General features: G+C 40.1%; 1 protein-coding gene across 3 annotated transcripts in view; it reads left to right on the plus strand.

Annotated features, from left to right (window-relative positions):
- ptpn13 (protein tyrosine phosphatase non-receptor type 13) overlaps positions 1 to 16806 on the plus strand; it is a 256822-nt gene that overhangs the window by 121108 nt on the left and 118908 nt on the right. For all 3 annotated transcript variants that reach the window (XM_078214036.1, XM_078214044.1, XM_078214053.1), the window contains exons 11-14: positions 3822 to 3896; positions 5163 to 5337; positions 13185 to 13335; positions 15276 to 15414. In XM_078214036.1, coding sequence (XP_078070162.1) covers positions 3822 to 3896; positions 5163 to 5337; positions 13185 to 13335; positions 15276 to 15414 — 540 coding nt within the window. The remainder of the gene's footprint in view (positions 1 to 3821; positions 3897 to 5162; positions 5338 to 13184; positions 13336 to 15275; positions 15415 to 16806) is intronic.

Below are 16806 nucleotides of genomic sequence, written 5' to 3' on the forward strand. Positions count from 1 at the left end.
ACAATTTCCAGTTTCCTGGTCCTAACATCCAATCCCCCACCAGACGGATTCGGGAAGAGACTCAAACAATCCCCGTCCACCACTACGCTACTTCACTTCGCTGAACTTAGAGTCATAGAGATTTACAGCATGGGAACAGGCCCTTTGGCCCAACTTGCCCATGCCGCCCAATTTGTGTCATTAAGCGAGTCCTAATTGCCTGCGTTTGGCCCATATCCCTCTATACCAATCTTACTCATGTAATTGTCTAAGTGCTTTTTAAAAGACAAAATTATACCCACTTCTACCACTACCTGTGGCAGCTCATTTCAGACACTCACCACCCTCAGCATGAAAAAAATGCCTCTCTGGACCCTTTTTGTATCTCTCCACTCTCACCTTAAACCTATGCCCTCTAGTTTTAGACTCCCCTACCTTGGGGGAAAAGATGTTGACTATCTACCTTATCTATGCCCCTCATTATTTTGTAGACCTCTATAAGAGCACCCCTCAGCTTCCCAAGCTCTAAGGAAAAAAATCCCAATATATCCAACCTCTCCTTATAACTCAAACTACCAAGTCCCGGTAGCATCCTAGTAAATCTTTTCTGCACTCTTTTTGTCTAATACACTTTCTATAATAGGGTGACCAGAACTGTACACAGTATTCCAAGTGTGACCTTACCAATGTCTTGTACAACTTCAACAAGACATCCCAACTCCTGTATTCAATGTTCTGACCAATGAAACGAAGCAAGTCGAATGCCTTCTTCACCAACCTGTCCACCTGTGACTCCACTTTCAAGGAGCTATGAACCTGTACCCCTAAATCTCTTTGTTCTATAACTCTCCCCAGCACCGAACCTTTAACTGAGTAAGTCCTGCCCTAGTTCGATCTACCAAAATGCATCGCCTCGCCTTTATCTAAATTAAATTCCATCTGCCATTCATCAGCCCACTGGCCCAACTGATCAAGATCCCGTTGCAATCCTAGATAACCTTCACTGTCCACTATGCCACCAATCTTGGTGTCGTCTGCAAACTCACTAACCATGCCTTCTAAATTCTCATCCAAATCATTAATATAAATGACAGCTAACAGTGGACCCAGCACCGATCCCTAAGGCGCACCGCTGGTCACAGGTCTCCAGTTTGAAAAACAACTCTCTACAATCACCTCATCAAGCCAATTTTGTATCCACTTGACTACCTCACCAAGGATCCCATGAGATTTAACCCTTGTGCAGCAACATACCATGCGATACCTTATCAGAGACCTTGCTAAAGTCCATGTAGTCAACGTCAACTGCACTGCCTTCATCTACCTCCTTGGTTACTTGTTCAAAAATCTCAATCAAATTTGTGAGACATGATTTTCCACTCATAAAGCCATGCTGACTGTCCTGAATCAGTCCTTGTCTCTCTAAATGCCAGTAGATCCTGTCTTTCAGAATACCTTCAAACAGCTTACCCACTACAGATATTGGGCTCACTGGCCTGTAGTTCCCTGGCTTTTCCCTGCAGCCCTTCTTAAACAAAAGGCACAACATTTGCCCTCTCCAATCTTCAGGCACCTCACTATGGCTGTTGATGATTCAAATATCTCTGCTAGGGGATCCGCAATTTCCTCTCTAGCCTCCCATAATGTCCACCTCCAATACCTCCCTTCCTTGATCTCTCTGTCTCCATTACTGGCAATAGACTGACCATTCTTCCTCAGATGAAGAGACAGAAACTGCACACACTATTCCAGGTCTCACTAAGGTCCTGTATAACTACAGCAAGACATCCCTGCTCCTGTACTCATTCTCTTGCTATGAAAGCCAACATACCATTTGCCTTCTTTACCGCATGCTTACCTTCAGTGACTGGTGTGCGAGGACACCTGGACCTCATTGCATATTCCCCTTCTCAATCTATAGCCAGTCAGATAATCGACCTTCCTGTTTTTGCTACTAAAGTGGATAACTTAACATTTAACCAAATTATACTGCATCTGCTATTCATTTGCCCACTCACCCAACTTGTTCAAATCATACTGAAGCGTCTCTGCAACCTCCTCACAGTTCACCCTCCCTCCCAGTTTTGTGTCATCGAAAAACTTGGAGATATCTCATTCAGTTCCCTCATCTATTTCATTAATATACATTCTGAATAGCTGGGGTTCTAGCACTGATCCCTGCAGTACCCCAGCAATCACTGCCTGCCACTTAGTCCTACTCTTGGTCTCCTGTCTGGCAACTAGTTTTCTATCCCCTCAGTACACTACCCCCAATCCCATGAACTTTAATTTTACACACTAATCTCTTATGTGGGACCATGTTGAATTCTGAAAGTCCAACTAAACCACATCCACAAGCTCCCCCATATCAACTCTGTTAGTTACACCCTTAAAAAATTGCAGTAGATTTGTCAAGCTTAATTTCCCTTTTGTTAATCCACGCTGACTCTGTCCAATTCTGCCACTGTTTTCCAAGTGTTCTGCTATTAAATCTTTGATAATGGATTCAATGGATTCTAGCATTTTTCCCACTACTGACATCAGGCTGATTGGTCTATAATTTCCTATTTTCTCTCTTCCTCTCTTCTTAATTAGTGGGGTTACTGCAGCCATTCTCCAATCCATAGGAACTGTTCCAGGGTCAATAGAATCTGAGAAGAAGACCACCAATGCATCCACTATTTCTAGGGCCACTTAAGTACTCTGGGAGTCATTTGCATTCGAATCGTTAACACTGTTTCTCTCTCCACAGATGCTACCAGGCGTGCTGAGTTTATCCACCATTTTCTGTTTTTATTTCACGTTTCCAGTATCCACAGTAATTTGCTTTTATTATATATTATGTTAGCGTAAAGCAGTGTTTTGTACTTGTATTTTTCAATGTGTTGACTTCCTGGTTTAGTGTAGTTTGGGGGCTGGTTAAGGTATGATGACCTGTTGTTTTACTTCTGCAACCCAGGTTTGAATCCTTTGCAGACCAGTGGATGAAGATATCCATTGGACAGTCTCCACCCAGCTCTTGATTGGTGTGGGCTCACGACAGTAAAAGACCATTAAATTTTAGGTATTAAATTGTCAACCCTACTTGGAGACTTCACAAGTTTAGCTGCCATGTGGAATAAAAATGTTAGTGTTGTAATAAGGATTTTTTTTCCTAAGATTAGATCAAATATAGTTTTGGGAGCATTTTATCTATGCTCCACTATCTCTAATCTGGGAGTGCACAATCTTGATGGAGATGTGGTTAGTGAATGTGCTATTTCTCAACAGTGACTTTGTTTTATTCTCGGGATGTAGCTGACACGGGCAAGGCTGTGTTTGTTGCTGATTCCTAGTTTCATCTGAAAGGTGGTCATGGACCTTCTTGAGTAATGTTTATTTTTTTACAAATAAGTAGTTGGTTGCATTGTTTCAGACAAGTGTTATGAATCAACCACATGGTGTGGGGCTGGAGTCTCATGAATCAGTTTATTACAATCTGGCTGTCTTCCTGACTTTTTTCTTGTTTCTATTGCCAGCCCACAACTTGCCAGATTTATTGAATTTATTTTCTCAACTGGCCATGTTGGGATTTGAACTCCCATCTTCTGAGTTTCTAGGCCAGCTGCTTTTGGCCATTCCTCCTGCAGAAAATAGACATGACTTAAATTATTTTAACACATTTAGCACAGTAGAATATCAGAAAGGGAGCAATTTCCCCAATCCTTGGGTGGCTCTTCATAGGCAGCTGACAAACCATTTAAATTTGGGATGAGCATGTTTAGTTCCTGCTGCAGGTTGGTCTCATTGGTTTTTTTTATTGTACAGCAGTAATTCAAACATTCTTTATTTTTCCCCCTCAGAATTTCTTTGGACCCGAGTTTGTTAAAATGATCGGTGAACATTCTGTTGCACTGGATCTTCCAACATCAATTCTGGTAAGATTAGTGGGAAAATATATTCATTGTTTGTTCATCTGCTGAATTTGTTCAAAACTTAATTCATTTTTATAAAAAAACTGATCAATATCCTGTAGTATTGCATCAAGATTATGGCCAGTCTTATTGTTCAGCAAATTTAGAAACTGGAGGAGAGATAGATAAAGTATATCGGGCAGGAAAGCTGAGAGAGGATGGCGTGGGGGAGCCAAGGGAGAAGACAGAAATGAAATGATAGGTGGAGTAGGGAGGCAGAGAGACGCAAGAGGGAGTGGAAGAGGTGAATGAAGGTGTGGAGCTGTTGGAAGAGTAGGGGATAGGAGTGCACTCTTGTCTGCCTCTAAGGCAAGCAATACCCAGTTCATGCATTCTGTGGGGGCAGGGTGGTTCAGTGTTGCATCAATATTTCAGATACTGAGAACTCACTTTAGTGCTTGAAAAATTGATGCTGAATTACGCTACTCATCTCAGCAAGTAACAAAGACTTATGGCTGCTGATGATTTGCTTTTTCACATTTACATAAGTGTTTTTTAATGGATAGAAGTCGTCTTAACTTGAAATCAAACTATCAGGGGGCAGTAATATGTGAAGGCAAAGCAGACATTGGAAGAACAAAAGTAATGGAAATTTAATTTGGGTTAAGTTTATCTATAGCTGAGCTGTAGGCCATGGTCTCCAACAGCATCTGAGCTGAAAATCTAGCCATGCCTCTAGCCGAGCTGTTCCTGTATGATTACAACACTGGCAACAATGTGGAACATTGCCCAGGTTTGTCCTGTCCACAAGCAGGAGAAATCTAACAAGGCTCCTGGTGAGCAATAAATGGATGGAAGGAGTTATAATTGGTGCTATTAGGTGACGCCTACCGATAACCCACATACTGAAGCTCCATTAGACTTCCACCAGAACAACTCGGCTACAAACTACATTATGATCTTGAACCAAGCATTCCTAATTTTTTTTTAAAAAGTGGTTTATTTAAACAAATTAATTTGATTTGCAGAAAAATGGGCTGCTGCGTTGTGCACATGTTCATTTTGTAAGAGTCGCAGACTCAATGCATTGTTTGTACAAGCATGTAAATTGGGTGTGTGCACATTTTTCGACATCGAGCTGACTAGATTTTGAGACTTTCACAGCTGTTCAGAATTTTTTTAATGTAACAATCATTAAGGGACTATAAAGGTCAAACCACATTTGCTTGTAGTCAGGCAAATTGGCAGCATATTAATCAACTCTTAATGTTCATTAATGTATGTTTACAGACTAAGAATGGAAAGGGAGAGGACATTCGTCGAAAAGTGAACATCATATTGTTAAGTGGACAATGCTTGGAATTGACCTGTGACACCAAGTCAACATGCAAAGATGTTTTTGATATGGTGGTTGCTCACATTGGCCTCGTGGAACATCATTTTTTTTCCTTGGCATATTTAAAAGGTAGATGGATAGCTGCAGTTTATAATTATTGGTTTAGTGTGTTTAACATTCCCAGCAGAGAGCTGAGGTTTGAGTATTGGCGTGGTAATTCTTTCAATATCTAGAATTTGTATATTTTCTGTACCAGCAAGACATTGAGGTAAATTCCATTTTCCACCAGTGCAAACCAACATCTTGAAAATAAAGGTTAATTACTATGACAGAAAATCATAGAATGGTTACAGCACAGAAGAATGCCATTCAACCCAGTGTATTCGTGCTGGGTTTTTGTAAGAGTAATTTGCCTGATCCTATTCTGCTGCCTTTTCCCCACATCCTGCAATTTTCTTTTTCTTCTGATAACTATCCAGTTCCCATTTTGAAAGCCACATTCTCATGCAGCACATTCTAGATCCTAACCACTGCATAAAAAGCTCTTGAAGAGTATAGAGGGTGTAAGAGTGGAGTTAAGAGAGAAATCAGGAGGACAAAAAGGGGACATGAGATTGTTTTGGCAGATAAGGCAAAGGAGAATCCAAAGAGCTTCTACAAATACATAAAGAGCAAAAGAGTAACTAGGGAGAGAGTAGGGCCTCTTAAGGATCAATAAGGACATCTATGTGCAGATCCACAAGGGATGGTTGAGATCCTAAATGAATATTTCTCATCAGTATTCACTGTTGAGAAAAGCATGGATGTTAGGGAACTTGGGGAAATAAATAGTGATGTCTTGAGGAATGTACGTATTACAGAGAAGGAGGTGCTGGAAGTCTTAAAGCACATCAAGGTAGATAAATCCCCAGGACCTGATGAAGTGTATCCCAGGACACTGTGGGAGGCTAGAGAGGAAATTGCAGGTCCCTTAGCAGAGATATTTGAATCATCGATAGTCACAGGTGAGGTGCCTGAAGATTGGAGGGTGGCAAATGTTGTGCCTTTGTTTAAAAAGGGCTGCAGGAAAAAGCCTGGGAACTACAGGCCTCACATCTGTGGTGGGTAAGTTGTTAGAAAGTATTTTGAGAGACAGGATCTACAGGCATTTAGAGATGCAATGACTGATTAGGAACAGTCAGCATGGCTTTGAGAGTGGAAAATCATGTCTCACAAATTGGATTGAGTTTTTCGAGGAGGTAACCAAGAAGGTAGATGAGGGCAGTGCAGTTGATGTGGTCTACATGGACTTTAGCAAGGCCTTTGACAAGATACCGCATGGTAGGTTGTTGCATAAGGTTAAATCTCACGGGATCTAGGATGAGGTAGCTAAATGGATACAAAATTGGCTTGGTGACCGAAGCCAGAGGGTGATTGCAGAGGGTTGTTTTCCAAACTGGAGGCCTGTGACCAGCGGTGTACCTCGGATCAGTGCTGGGTCCACTGTTATTTGTCATTTATATTAATGATTTGGATGAGAATATAGGAGGCATGGTTAGTAAGTTTGCAGATGACACCAAGATTAGTGGCATAGTGGACAGTGAAGAAGGTTATCTAGGATTGCAACGAGATCTTGATCAATTGGGCCAATGGGCTGACAAATGGCAGATGGAGTTTCATTTAGATAAATGCGAGGTGATGCCTTTTGGTAGATTGAACCAGGGCAGGACTTACTCAGTTAATGGTAGTTATAGAACAAAGAGATCTAGGGGTACAGGTTCATAGCTCCTTGAAAGTGGAGTCACAGGTGGACAGAGTGATGAAGAAGGCATTCGGCATGCTTGGTTTCATTGGTCAGAACATTGAATACAGGAGTTGGGATGTCTTGTTGAAGTTGTACAAGACATTGGTAAGGCCACACTTGGAATACTGTGTATAGTTCTGGTCACCCTATTATGGAAAGGATATTATTAATCCAGAAAGAGTGCAGAAAAGATTTACTAGAATGCTACCGGGGCTTGATGGTTTGAGTTATAAGGAGAGGCTGGATAGACTGGGACTTTTTTCTCTGGAGCATAGGAGGCTGAGGGGTGATTTTATCGAGGTCTATAAAATAATGAGGGGCATAGATCAGCTAGATAGTCAATATCTTTTCCCAAAGGTAGGGGAGTCTAAAACTAGAGGGCATAGGTTTAAGGGGAGAGATACAAAAGTGTCCAGAGGGGCAGTTTTTTCACACAGGGTGGAGTGTGTCTGGAACAAGCTGCCAGAGGTAGTAGTAGAGGCAGGTACAATTTTATCTTTTAAAAGGCATTTAGACAGTTACATGAGTAAGGTGGGTATAAAGGGATAGGGGCCAAACGCAGGCAATTGGGACTGGCTTAGGGGTTTAAAGAAAAAGTGGGCGGCATGGACAAGATGGGCTGAAGTGCCTGTTTCCATGTTGTAAACCCCTGACTCTAAGCTTTCCCTCATGTTGCCGTTGCTTTTGCCAATTAGCCAAAATTGGTGTCCTCTGATTCTCAATCATTCTGCCAATGGGAACATCTACTCCCAGTCTACTCTGTCCAGACCCTTCATGATTTTGAAATTTTTTATCTAATTTCTTCTTGATTATCTTTTCTCCAAGGAGAATATCACCTCTCCAGTCTATCCACCTAAGCGAGGTTCCTCATCTCTGGAAACATTTCCATGAAACCTGCGCCCTTTCTAATGCTTTCAGATCCTTCCTAAATTGTAGTGCACAGAACTGGACACAGTACTCTGAGGTCAAATTAATATTTTATGCACGTTTATTATAACCACCTTGCTTTTGTACTCCACGTCCCTATCTATAAAGTCCAGTAGTCTGTATACTTTATTAATCACTTTCCTCAACCTGCCTTGATAACTTTAATGATTTGTGTACGTTTCCTTCTGCTCTTCTAACTCCTTTAGAATCATGCCCTTTATAACCTCCACACTTTTTGGCATTAAATTTCATCTACCACTTGTCCACCCATTCCATCAGCCTATATCCTCTTGAGATATATCACTATCCCCCTCACAAGTTCACAATATTTCAAGTTTTGTCAAAAGCAAAATACTATGGATTCTGGAAATCTAAAATAGAAGCACGAAATACCCCAGTCAGGCAGCATCTGTGGTGAGAAAAAGAGTTAACGTTTCAAGCTGAGTTAACTTTTCATTAGAATCTGATGATGATGGTTCTGATGAAAGGTCACCCTGACCTGAAGTGTTAACTCTGCTGAGTATTTCCAGGATTTTTTGTTTGACTTCAAGTTTTATGTCATCTACAAATTCCAAAATTATTCCTTGTTATACCAAAGTTAACACCATTAATTTGCATAAGAAAAGCAGGATTCCTAACAGCGATCACTGGGGAGCCGCACTATCTACATTCCTCCAATCCAAAACAGTTGTTAACCACTACTTTGTTTCCTTTCACTCAGCTACTTTTGCATCCATGCTACTTTGCCCTTTTATTCCACGAGTTCTAACTTGTTGACAAACCTGTTAAGTGGTAATTTATCCAATTATAAAATATTACAAATCCATGCACACCATATCAACCACATTACCCTCATCAACCCTCTCAGTTGACTCTTCAAAAAACTCAAGCAAGTAAGTTAAACATGATTGCCCTGAACAAATCTATGCTGAATTCCCTTAATTTGTTCAAGTGACTATTAATTTTGTCCTGAACTAACATTTCTAAAAGCTTTCCCACCCCAATTCACAAACAGCTTTCCCCCTCACTGAGTTTAAACTGACTGGTCTGTAGTTACTTGTTTTATCCTTTGAAACATGTGCAATTCTCCAGTCCTTTGGCACCATGCTTGCGTCGAAGGAGGGTTGAAAGACTATAGCCAGTGCCTCTACAGTTTACACCCTTATTTCCCTCCGTATCCTTGGATGCATCTCCTTTGGTCCTGTTGTTTAATCAGCTTTAAGGACAGCCACTTTATCTAATAGTTTTTTTATCAATTTGTAGCCCTTCCAGTGTCTCAACTACCTTCTTTAACTTGGGCAGCATCTTCTTCCTGATAAAACAGATGCAATGTACTCTCATTTAGTATCTCCGCCATGCCTGTTGCCTCCATCTGTATGTGTCCTTTTGAGTTCATAGTCAACCCCTACTCATTTTGCCACTCTTGCCATTTATATGCCCATAGAAGACTTTTTGATTCCCTTTTATGTTAGCTGCCATTGTTTTCTTATACTCTCTTTGTTTCTCTCTTTTTTTCGCACTCACTCAGAATCTTCTATAGCCATCCTGGTTCTCAATCCATCTGTCAAACGCAGCCTTTTTCTGCCTCATCCTCCATCATTCAGACAGCTCTGGATTTGTTGCCCTACCACTCCCCTTCATTAGCATATACCTTGACTGTACCTAAACCATCTCCTTGTTAAAGGCAACCCATTGTTCCATTGCAGTTTTGTCTGCCAATTTTGATTTCAATTTACTTGAGCCAGATCAATTCTCATCCCACTGAAGTTGGTCTTGCCCTATTTAATTAATTTTATTCTAGATTAACTGTGGAAAAGGACATGGAACAATCTAGATTTTATGGGGTACTATGATCAAATTCCCCTAAATATTCCTCTACTGATGCTTTATTCACTTGACTCATGTCATTCCCCAGAACCAGATCCAACAAAGTCTCCTTCCTCATTGGACTCCGCATATAACTGTTGTAGAAAATTCACCTGAACACAGACAATCCCAGTCTGTCTTAGGTTAATTAAAATTCTCCATTTTAATACTTGATGATTCTTGCAACTTTCTACAATTTCCTTGCAAATTTATTTCTCTGTACCATGACATTTTGCCTGTGGTTTTTCTGATTTCTGTTTATTTTTTAAATAACAGTTTTAGACCCCACATTCTGAATGAGACTGACGGATTTGTCTGTCAGACAGTAGCATTTGTGTTCAGAGATGAGAAGTGTCAGTTACTGCCATGGTACCCCTATAAAATAAAGTTGACGTGTTAATATTTTGATCATGACGTTATTGAAAATTGTATGATAAAACACTTCTTGTTAACTGTCCATATAGGTTGTCCACTAATTTAATTTGGTAGATTATATCTCATTACCTTGTGGGATTACTTCATGAATAGTATATTTTCCCTATAATCTCATGCAGACAGACTGCTGAAAATGAGCAAAATGGAAACCACTTTTAGATCAAAGTGGAACCATGGACATGAATATTACGAGACACGCAACTATGATTCTGTTTGGTTTGTATCGCTGCAACACACAGATGAATTAAACTCTAAGCTCACACTTAACTGGAATTTGTACAAAGAGTGTATTCTGTTTTTGCTGAGAAAAAGATGGCTTATTTCTCCTGGAAAGTAGTTAATCTCAACTTCTTTATAAACAATTCAAAGGGTTGTCTGAATGGTTTACTTGATTAGCTCACACATTCGTTCCAGCCATCGAATACTGTTTTGGACTGTCCAGTCCCTCACACTGTTTTTCTTTAACTAATTCCATTTTGAAAAAACTTGTTTAATAGCTTGGCTAGTTGCAAAGATTGCCAGCGTGGCTGATTTCTAAGATGATGCGATGTAGTGAAATTCTTCAAGATCAGTGAGTGGGGGCTCACCAATGTCGCGTCAGTGAGTTTTTAAAGATGCATTGGTAGAAAACATGACTTGCTACAGGCACCAATCAAGTTTGTATGGTTATTAAAAGTTCTTGAAAGAAACCAAGCGCTGATTCCTGCATTTCTCAATATGCACCACAGAACTGACTTTGATTGGGATTAGTCATTTTCTTTGCAGTTAAATCCTGCCCGAGGTTCATGTCAGAAGATTTTACTCTCCCTTATAATATTCTTAACTAATTTTGGTGTAGGGCTTGCATTTAATATTTCTGTGGCCTTCCATGGATTGGATTGGAGCAGTGAGGAACAAACCCTCAGAAGGTTTCAGAGGATTCTTGAGGAAAATGGGAGGGGGTGGAATGAAGGGGTCATTAATGATACAACACTATGAAATAAATATGAAATAAATTCCCCGCCCCAGCTCCCATAGTCAATCCACCCCCTGCTCACATGTCTTTGCGGATTCTGGAGCATTTTGTAACACATTTTCAAATACAAAACAAAGATTTATGGTTTCTTTAGGCTATGTTGTATGATTGCACTTAAACGTATTTGCTTTTTTTCTTGTCAAAATATGGAATTCTTGCAGGTTAATGTCCTGGGGGTGCAGCAAAGGATAATTTTTGACATCTTTGAATCTTTCCAGTTATGATTCCATTCCTGCCGCAACACCGAAGCAGCCTTAACCACAATCACAAATTATATCCTTTGTGGCTATGGTGTGTTATTGCTCCTCAATCTCTGTGGTCCTCCTCCAATGCCGTTCCGCCTTTGTCCAGATGTTTGAGATTTTCTTGCTTGATTCCACTCTTAATTCTAGTTAAAACATCAGTGGCTTCTCTTCCCATCATGCACCATTCCTCCAGACTATCACATGGAGCTGGACGTGTGCTCCCTTCTGCATCTGAATATTGCTTTTTGGTGACATCACCCATTGGCAGGAGCTCAGCTTTCAGATCCATGCTGACAACCTTGCAATTTCCTCCATTTGGAAGACTGAAGGCCCTGTGTGCGCTGTCACCCCAATACCCATTCCCCTCCCTGGTACTTGTCCTCGATTGAATTGCACCAGTTGGTTCCCAATCTTTTATATGTCATGGCACACCTCTATGCTGTATTTTTTTAAAAACCTGAGGCACACTTCCTATTTTCTCCGACATCTTCCCTTATTGGGAACTTTGTTTTTAACTTCTCCCTGTCCTATCACCTTTTTTAACCTCTCCCTGTCTCTCACTGCTCCCAGGTTTTTTGTTCCCTTTTTTGAGTTTTCGCTTTTGTGTGCAGGAGTGTGGGACCTTTGTCTTCAGCTTCAAGTCCCATTGGTCATGTGCATGGGTTTGACCAACATAAAATCCAAACCATGCATGTGCAGCTCTTTTCCAGTCAGCACATGTGCGGGAGGCCCAAGACTCATCAGGTCTTGGGAGATACCGACCGCAGAGCTGAAGACCGTGGTTAGCTTTAGTTTAATTACACGATTTTCGAATCATTTGAATCTTCTTTCGTGGCACACTTGGGGAGGTCTTCGCGGCATATTAGTGTGCCACGGCACACTGATTGGGAACCACTGAACTAGACCGTTTCAAAATTTGCTGGGGTGCCAACTCCATGTATTCCAACTCAAAGATTGCCTACCTCCTTGTAGATCTCCTATCTCTAGCCCTGCCTCTACCCATATTATACTGTAACCCTCAACTATGTCTTTGTCATCTCCAGACTTGACCATTCTAATGCTCTCCTGGCCCCAAGACTTCCATCTGCCATCCCCCATAGATTTCAGCACATCAAAATCTCTGCTTCCCATATCTTATCCCGCAACAATTTCCGCACATTTAATTCCTGCCCTTGTTTCCCTATGTTAACTCCCAAACCTCAGCACCTCAGATTTGCAATTTTCACCCTCTGGTTTAAATTTCTTTAGGGTCTTGCCCCTCTTTTGGTAAGTTTTGCTAGCAGTTCAACTCCAATCCTCTATTTGTGTTCTGTTCCTTTAATTCTGGCCTCTTGTGCATCACCTATCCTCATCTCCCCTTCACATCACAGTTGCTGGCTGTCGCCTCAGTCATCTGGGCTCCATGCTTTAGAACTCCTGCCCTAAATTTCTCCCCCGGTCAACTTTGCTCTCCTCTTCTAAGGCCCTTCTTAAAACTCACCTGTTTAATCAAACTTTTGGCCGCCCTTCCAAATGCTTTGTCCTTCATCTTACCTATTTACAGCTAATTGTGCCTCTGTGAAGTGACTTATCCACATTCAAGTTATAATATAAATGTAAATAATTGTTTTTAATAACAGAAACAAACATACCAAGTGTGTTACACAAACATATAAAACCATTTATAAACATGCGAAGCTGACATTAAAAATGTTCTGTTTTGTAGAGAATGAATTCTTTTTTGTTACTCCTGACTGTAAATTGTCCAAAGTGGCTCCAGAGGGATGGAAAGAGGCAAAGAAAAAGAACCGCATTACAGCAAATTTCATCCTTTTTCTCCGAATAAAATTTTTTGTAGAAGATATTGGCTTAATCCAGTAAGTACTCTTTTTCCATGAAAAAATCTAGTCTGTAAGATAAAGAAATTGTCAGGATTAACTAAATTAAAGATGATTCATAATATAAAGGAATGAGAAACTGTTTCCGATGGCATAAGGTTTGGTAAGCAGAGGACACCAGATTTAAGGGAATTGGCAAGTGAACTAAAGGTGACATGAAGGAAAATTATGTAGCACGTTATTATGATCTACAATGTAGTGCATAATATGCTGATGGAAGCAGATTCAAGAGCAACCTTTATAAGGGAACTGAATAAATACTTGAAAGGGGAAAGATTTAAAAGGTTATAGAGTCAAAGAACAATACAACACGGAAACAGGTCCTTCGGCCTAACCAGTCCATGCTGCCCTCCCAGCTATCTCAATTGCCCGCTTTTGGCCCATATCCCACTAATCCTTTCCCATGGGGAATGGTTATGGGGAAAGAGCGAGTAATTGGACTAATCGTAAAACTTATTCATGATGAGTGTCATTTGTTGCACCATTCCACAGCTGCCACAATTTTCCAGTGAGCAAAGTGGTAAGATTTAGAATCGTTTCCCAATCCTCAACCCCACCTCCCAATTTAAGTCTAGCACAAGAAGTCTACTGTTAGTCCTTTTGGAAAGAAAGTATAAAAACTTATATTTTCACATATTTTGTATTGGCTGTGCATCGCTGTTGTTTTTGTTCATTAGAAACTGATACTTTTACCTGATTTACTACTAGTAGCTTAATTCCCAATTCACAATATACTTACTAATGTAGAAATTTGAATTAATTTCACCTTAAAAATAATGCACATTTTAAGATGAAGATGCTTAAATAAGCAGAAGGTAATGTCTGTTTCCCCATTTCTAAATGGGAGACCGAAGTTACAGCTTTTCCAGAGCGAAGTTCTGTTACTGAAATGCAGTTCATTGCACCCCCTGCTGTTGACTGAAATCATTGTAATATAAAAGAGTTGTAGTTGCCTTCTAAATAAAGCTGCAATGATTTATTTGATGGCACTGTAATTTTCAGTCCACAGTTTTAAGAGCCAAGTAGTCCAATCCTACTCTTCCTCAACCATCCCACCCCCAAAGTAAAACGTATTTGTTACCTATATAAGTTTTTTAAAAATTTGCTGAATGTTTGTCCTCATTGAAGTGTAGTGTGGGAAAATTAAGCACTTTTTTCTGGGGTTTTTTGTATTTTCAGATTTGATATAGCAAGGTTGGGTACTGATTAAAATTTTCTTTTTTCCCTGGAAAGCACTGATGTTTTTTTTTCAATATTTCTATCTGCCGTTTCTTCTGGCTTCCCCATCAGAGATTGCTAATTTAGCACCGAATTTTGTGTAGTTTTCTTTCTGTGAAATCTCATCCAGTAGAATGTGTTAAAAATTACAGAATGAATTTCAGTTACGACCCTTTTATTCGGCAGAAAGGGGAGACCTTGATTCCATATGTCTGGGGTGGAGTCTGACTGAAATGAAAGGGTGGTGTCCTAACCCTTTGCACCACTCAATCACTATAATCATTGGGCCTCTTTGACTATTTTTATGGCATGCATTCTTATGTACAATTATGTGCCACTTTATTTGAAATTATAGCAGCATTTTGTGCACTGTTAGAATTTTAAATTAAGACAGTTCAAATTAATTTCTTGAAGATATCCAAGGAAGCATCCAAGGAAGGGAACTTTGGTCCCATCAGAGATGGATCCAAAACCTGATTTCTGTTGTGCCTCAATTTTGCCGTCCTTAATTTTGTTTTTAAAGTTTATTTATTATCATCACAAGCAGGCTTACATCAACACTGCAAGAAGTTACTTTGAAAATCCCCTTAATAATCAAAGAAAAAGAATCACAGAACTAACATTTTACAATAATCAATTCTTGTTTCTTATTTCGAGATAATTAATTGCTTATTTTCACTTCTTTTCAATTTTTAATGAAGGCATACACTGACCAGGCATCAGTACTATTTGCAGTTGCGGAGGGATATATTGGAAGAGAGGTTGCACTGCAATGATGAAACAGCCTTGCTGCTTGCCTCATTAGCTCTTCAAGCTGAATTTGGGGACTACCAGCCAGAGGTATCTATCTACAGCTCAGTCGTAGAGCTCTGTATAAGCTTCAAGTACCTTCGGCACCAATATAATAATTTGCTCTTTGTTCTGGTAGCATGATTACAGGGATAAGGCAGGAATTGGACTAGGTAGAATATTCTTTGAGAGCCAGTGCACACTTGATGGGCTGAATGGCCTCCTGCATTGTAAAGATTCTGTGATAATATGAAGGCTGGGTAATTTTAAAGTGACATAAAAATTGAAGACTTTCAGTTGAATAAATGGTACATTGTACCCATATGGATTTAATTCGTTATTTGTATTTGATAATCGTTATTCACAATATTATTGCCTCTGAGTTGAATCTTGTTCTTCTTGTGATCCAGTAATGTCCAACATCTAGCGCACAGCCTAAAAATGCTTTTTTTAAAATCTTCTTTAAAAATGTATCCAAAATCTTCACGTTATTGGGTATTAGTTTTCTTATAAATCTTTGGTTTTATTCTGTAAAATTTAAAGTAGCAAGGATTTGAATTAGTTTAAGTTTAGCACCTTCTAAGTTAACTGCTGGATACAGTTTTAACTATTTGAGGTATGGTGTAAAAATTATATTCATTGTGTTATTGGTATTAACAGCAGATTGCTGTAAACTTAACTGAAGGAGATTACTGAGAGGATGCAGAACATTCTGGAGATTTTGAGAGCAGGTAGGGGAATGGGAAAGCCAGAAGTCATGGTCCATTTGGAAACCAATGACATAGGTTGGAAAGGTTTGCAGTCCTACAGTTATAGTTTCAGGAGCGTAGGAGGAAATTAGAGGGCAAGGCCACAAAGGGGGAATCTCTGAATTACCTCCAGTGCCATGCTAGAGAGTTTAGGTATAATAGGATAAGGCCATTTAACATAGGGAAGACTTCAAATACCTGGGCATCAGGGCCATGCAGGAAAGGAATGTTCAAAATGGACAGGTTGTAGTTCAGCAGAGCTGAGACCATCATTCTCATGGGAATGTTAACTTGTGCCGTGGGATAACTTAAACTAATTTGGCTGGAGAGCGGGCAGAGGATGAAATATTAGCGAGGAGAAACAAGGTGCACAGAAAACTGGGAGAGACAAATGCCACTAGGCTAAGGAATAGTTTGGAAATAGGAGAAATCAGATCGAGCAAAAATGCAAGGCTGCCTACAATGGGTTTAGTGTGCAAAGGCATAAATGCACATAGCAGAACCTGCCAATTGACTCTGCAAAATTCCTCATTAATATTTTTGCGTTCTGCACCAAAATTGAACAAGCTGCTTGACGGACTAGTCAAACAACAGCTTGACGTAACCATATTCACTGATCATACTTTACAGCCAATGTTCCAGACTCCTCTATCACCATCTCTGAGTATATTTTGTCCCACCAGCAGGACAGATC

The sequence above is a fragment of the Mustelus asterias genome, chromosome 1 (assembly GCF_964213995.1).
Source record: "Mustelus asterias chromosome 1, sMusAst1.hap1.1, whole genome shotgun sequence".
Classification (NCBI taxonomy): domain Eukaryota; kingdom Metazoa; phylum Chordata; class Chondrichthyes; order Carcharhiniformes; family Triakidae; genus Mustelus; species Mustelus asterias.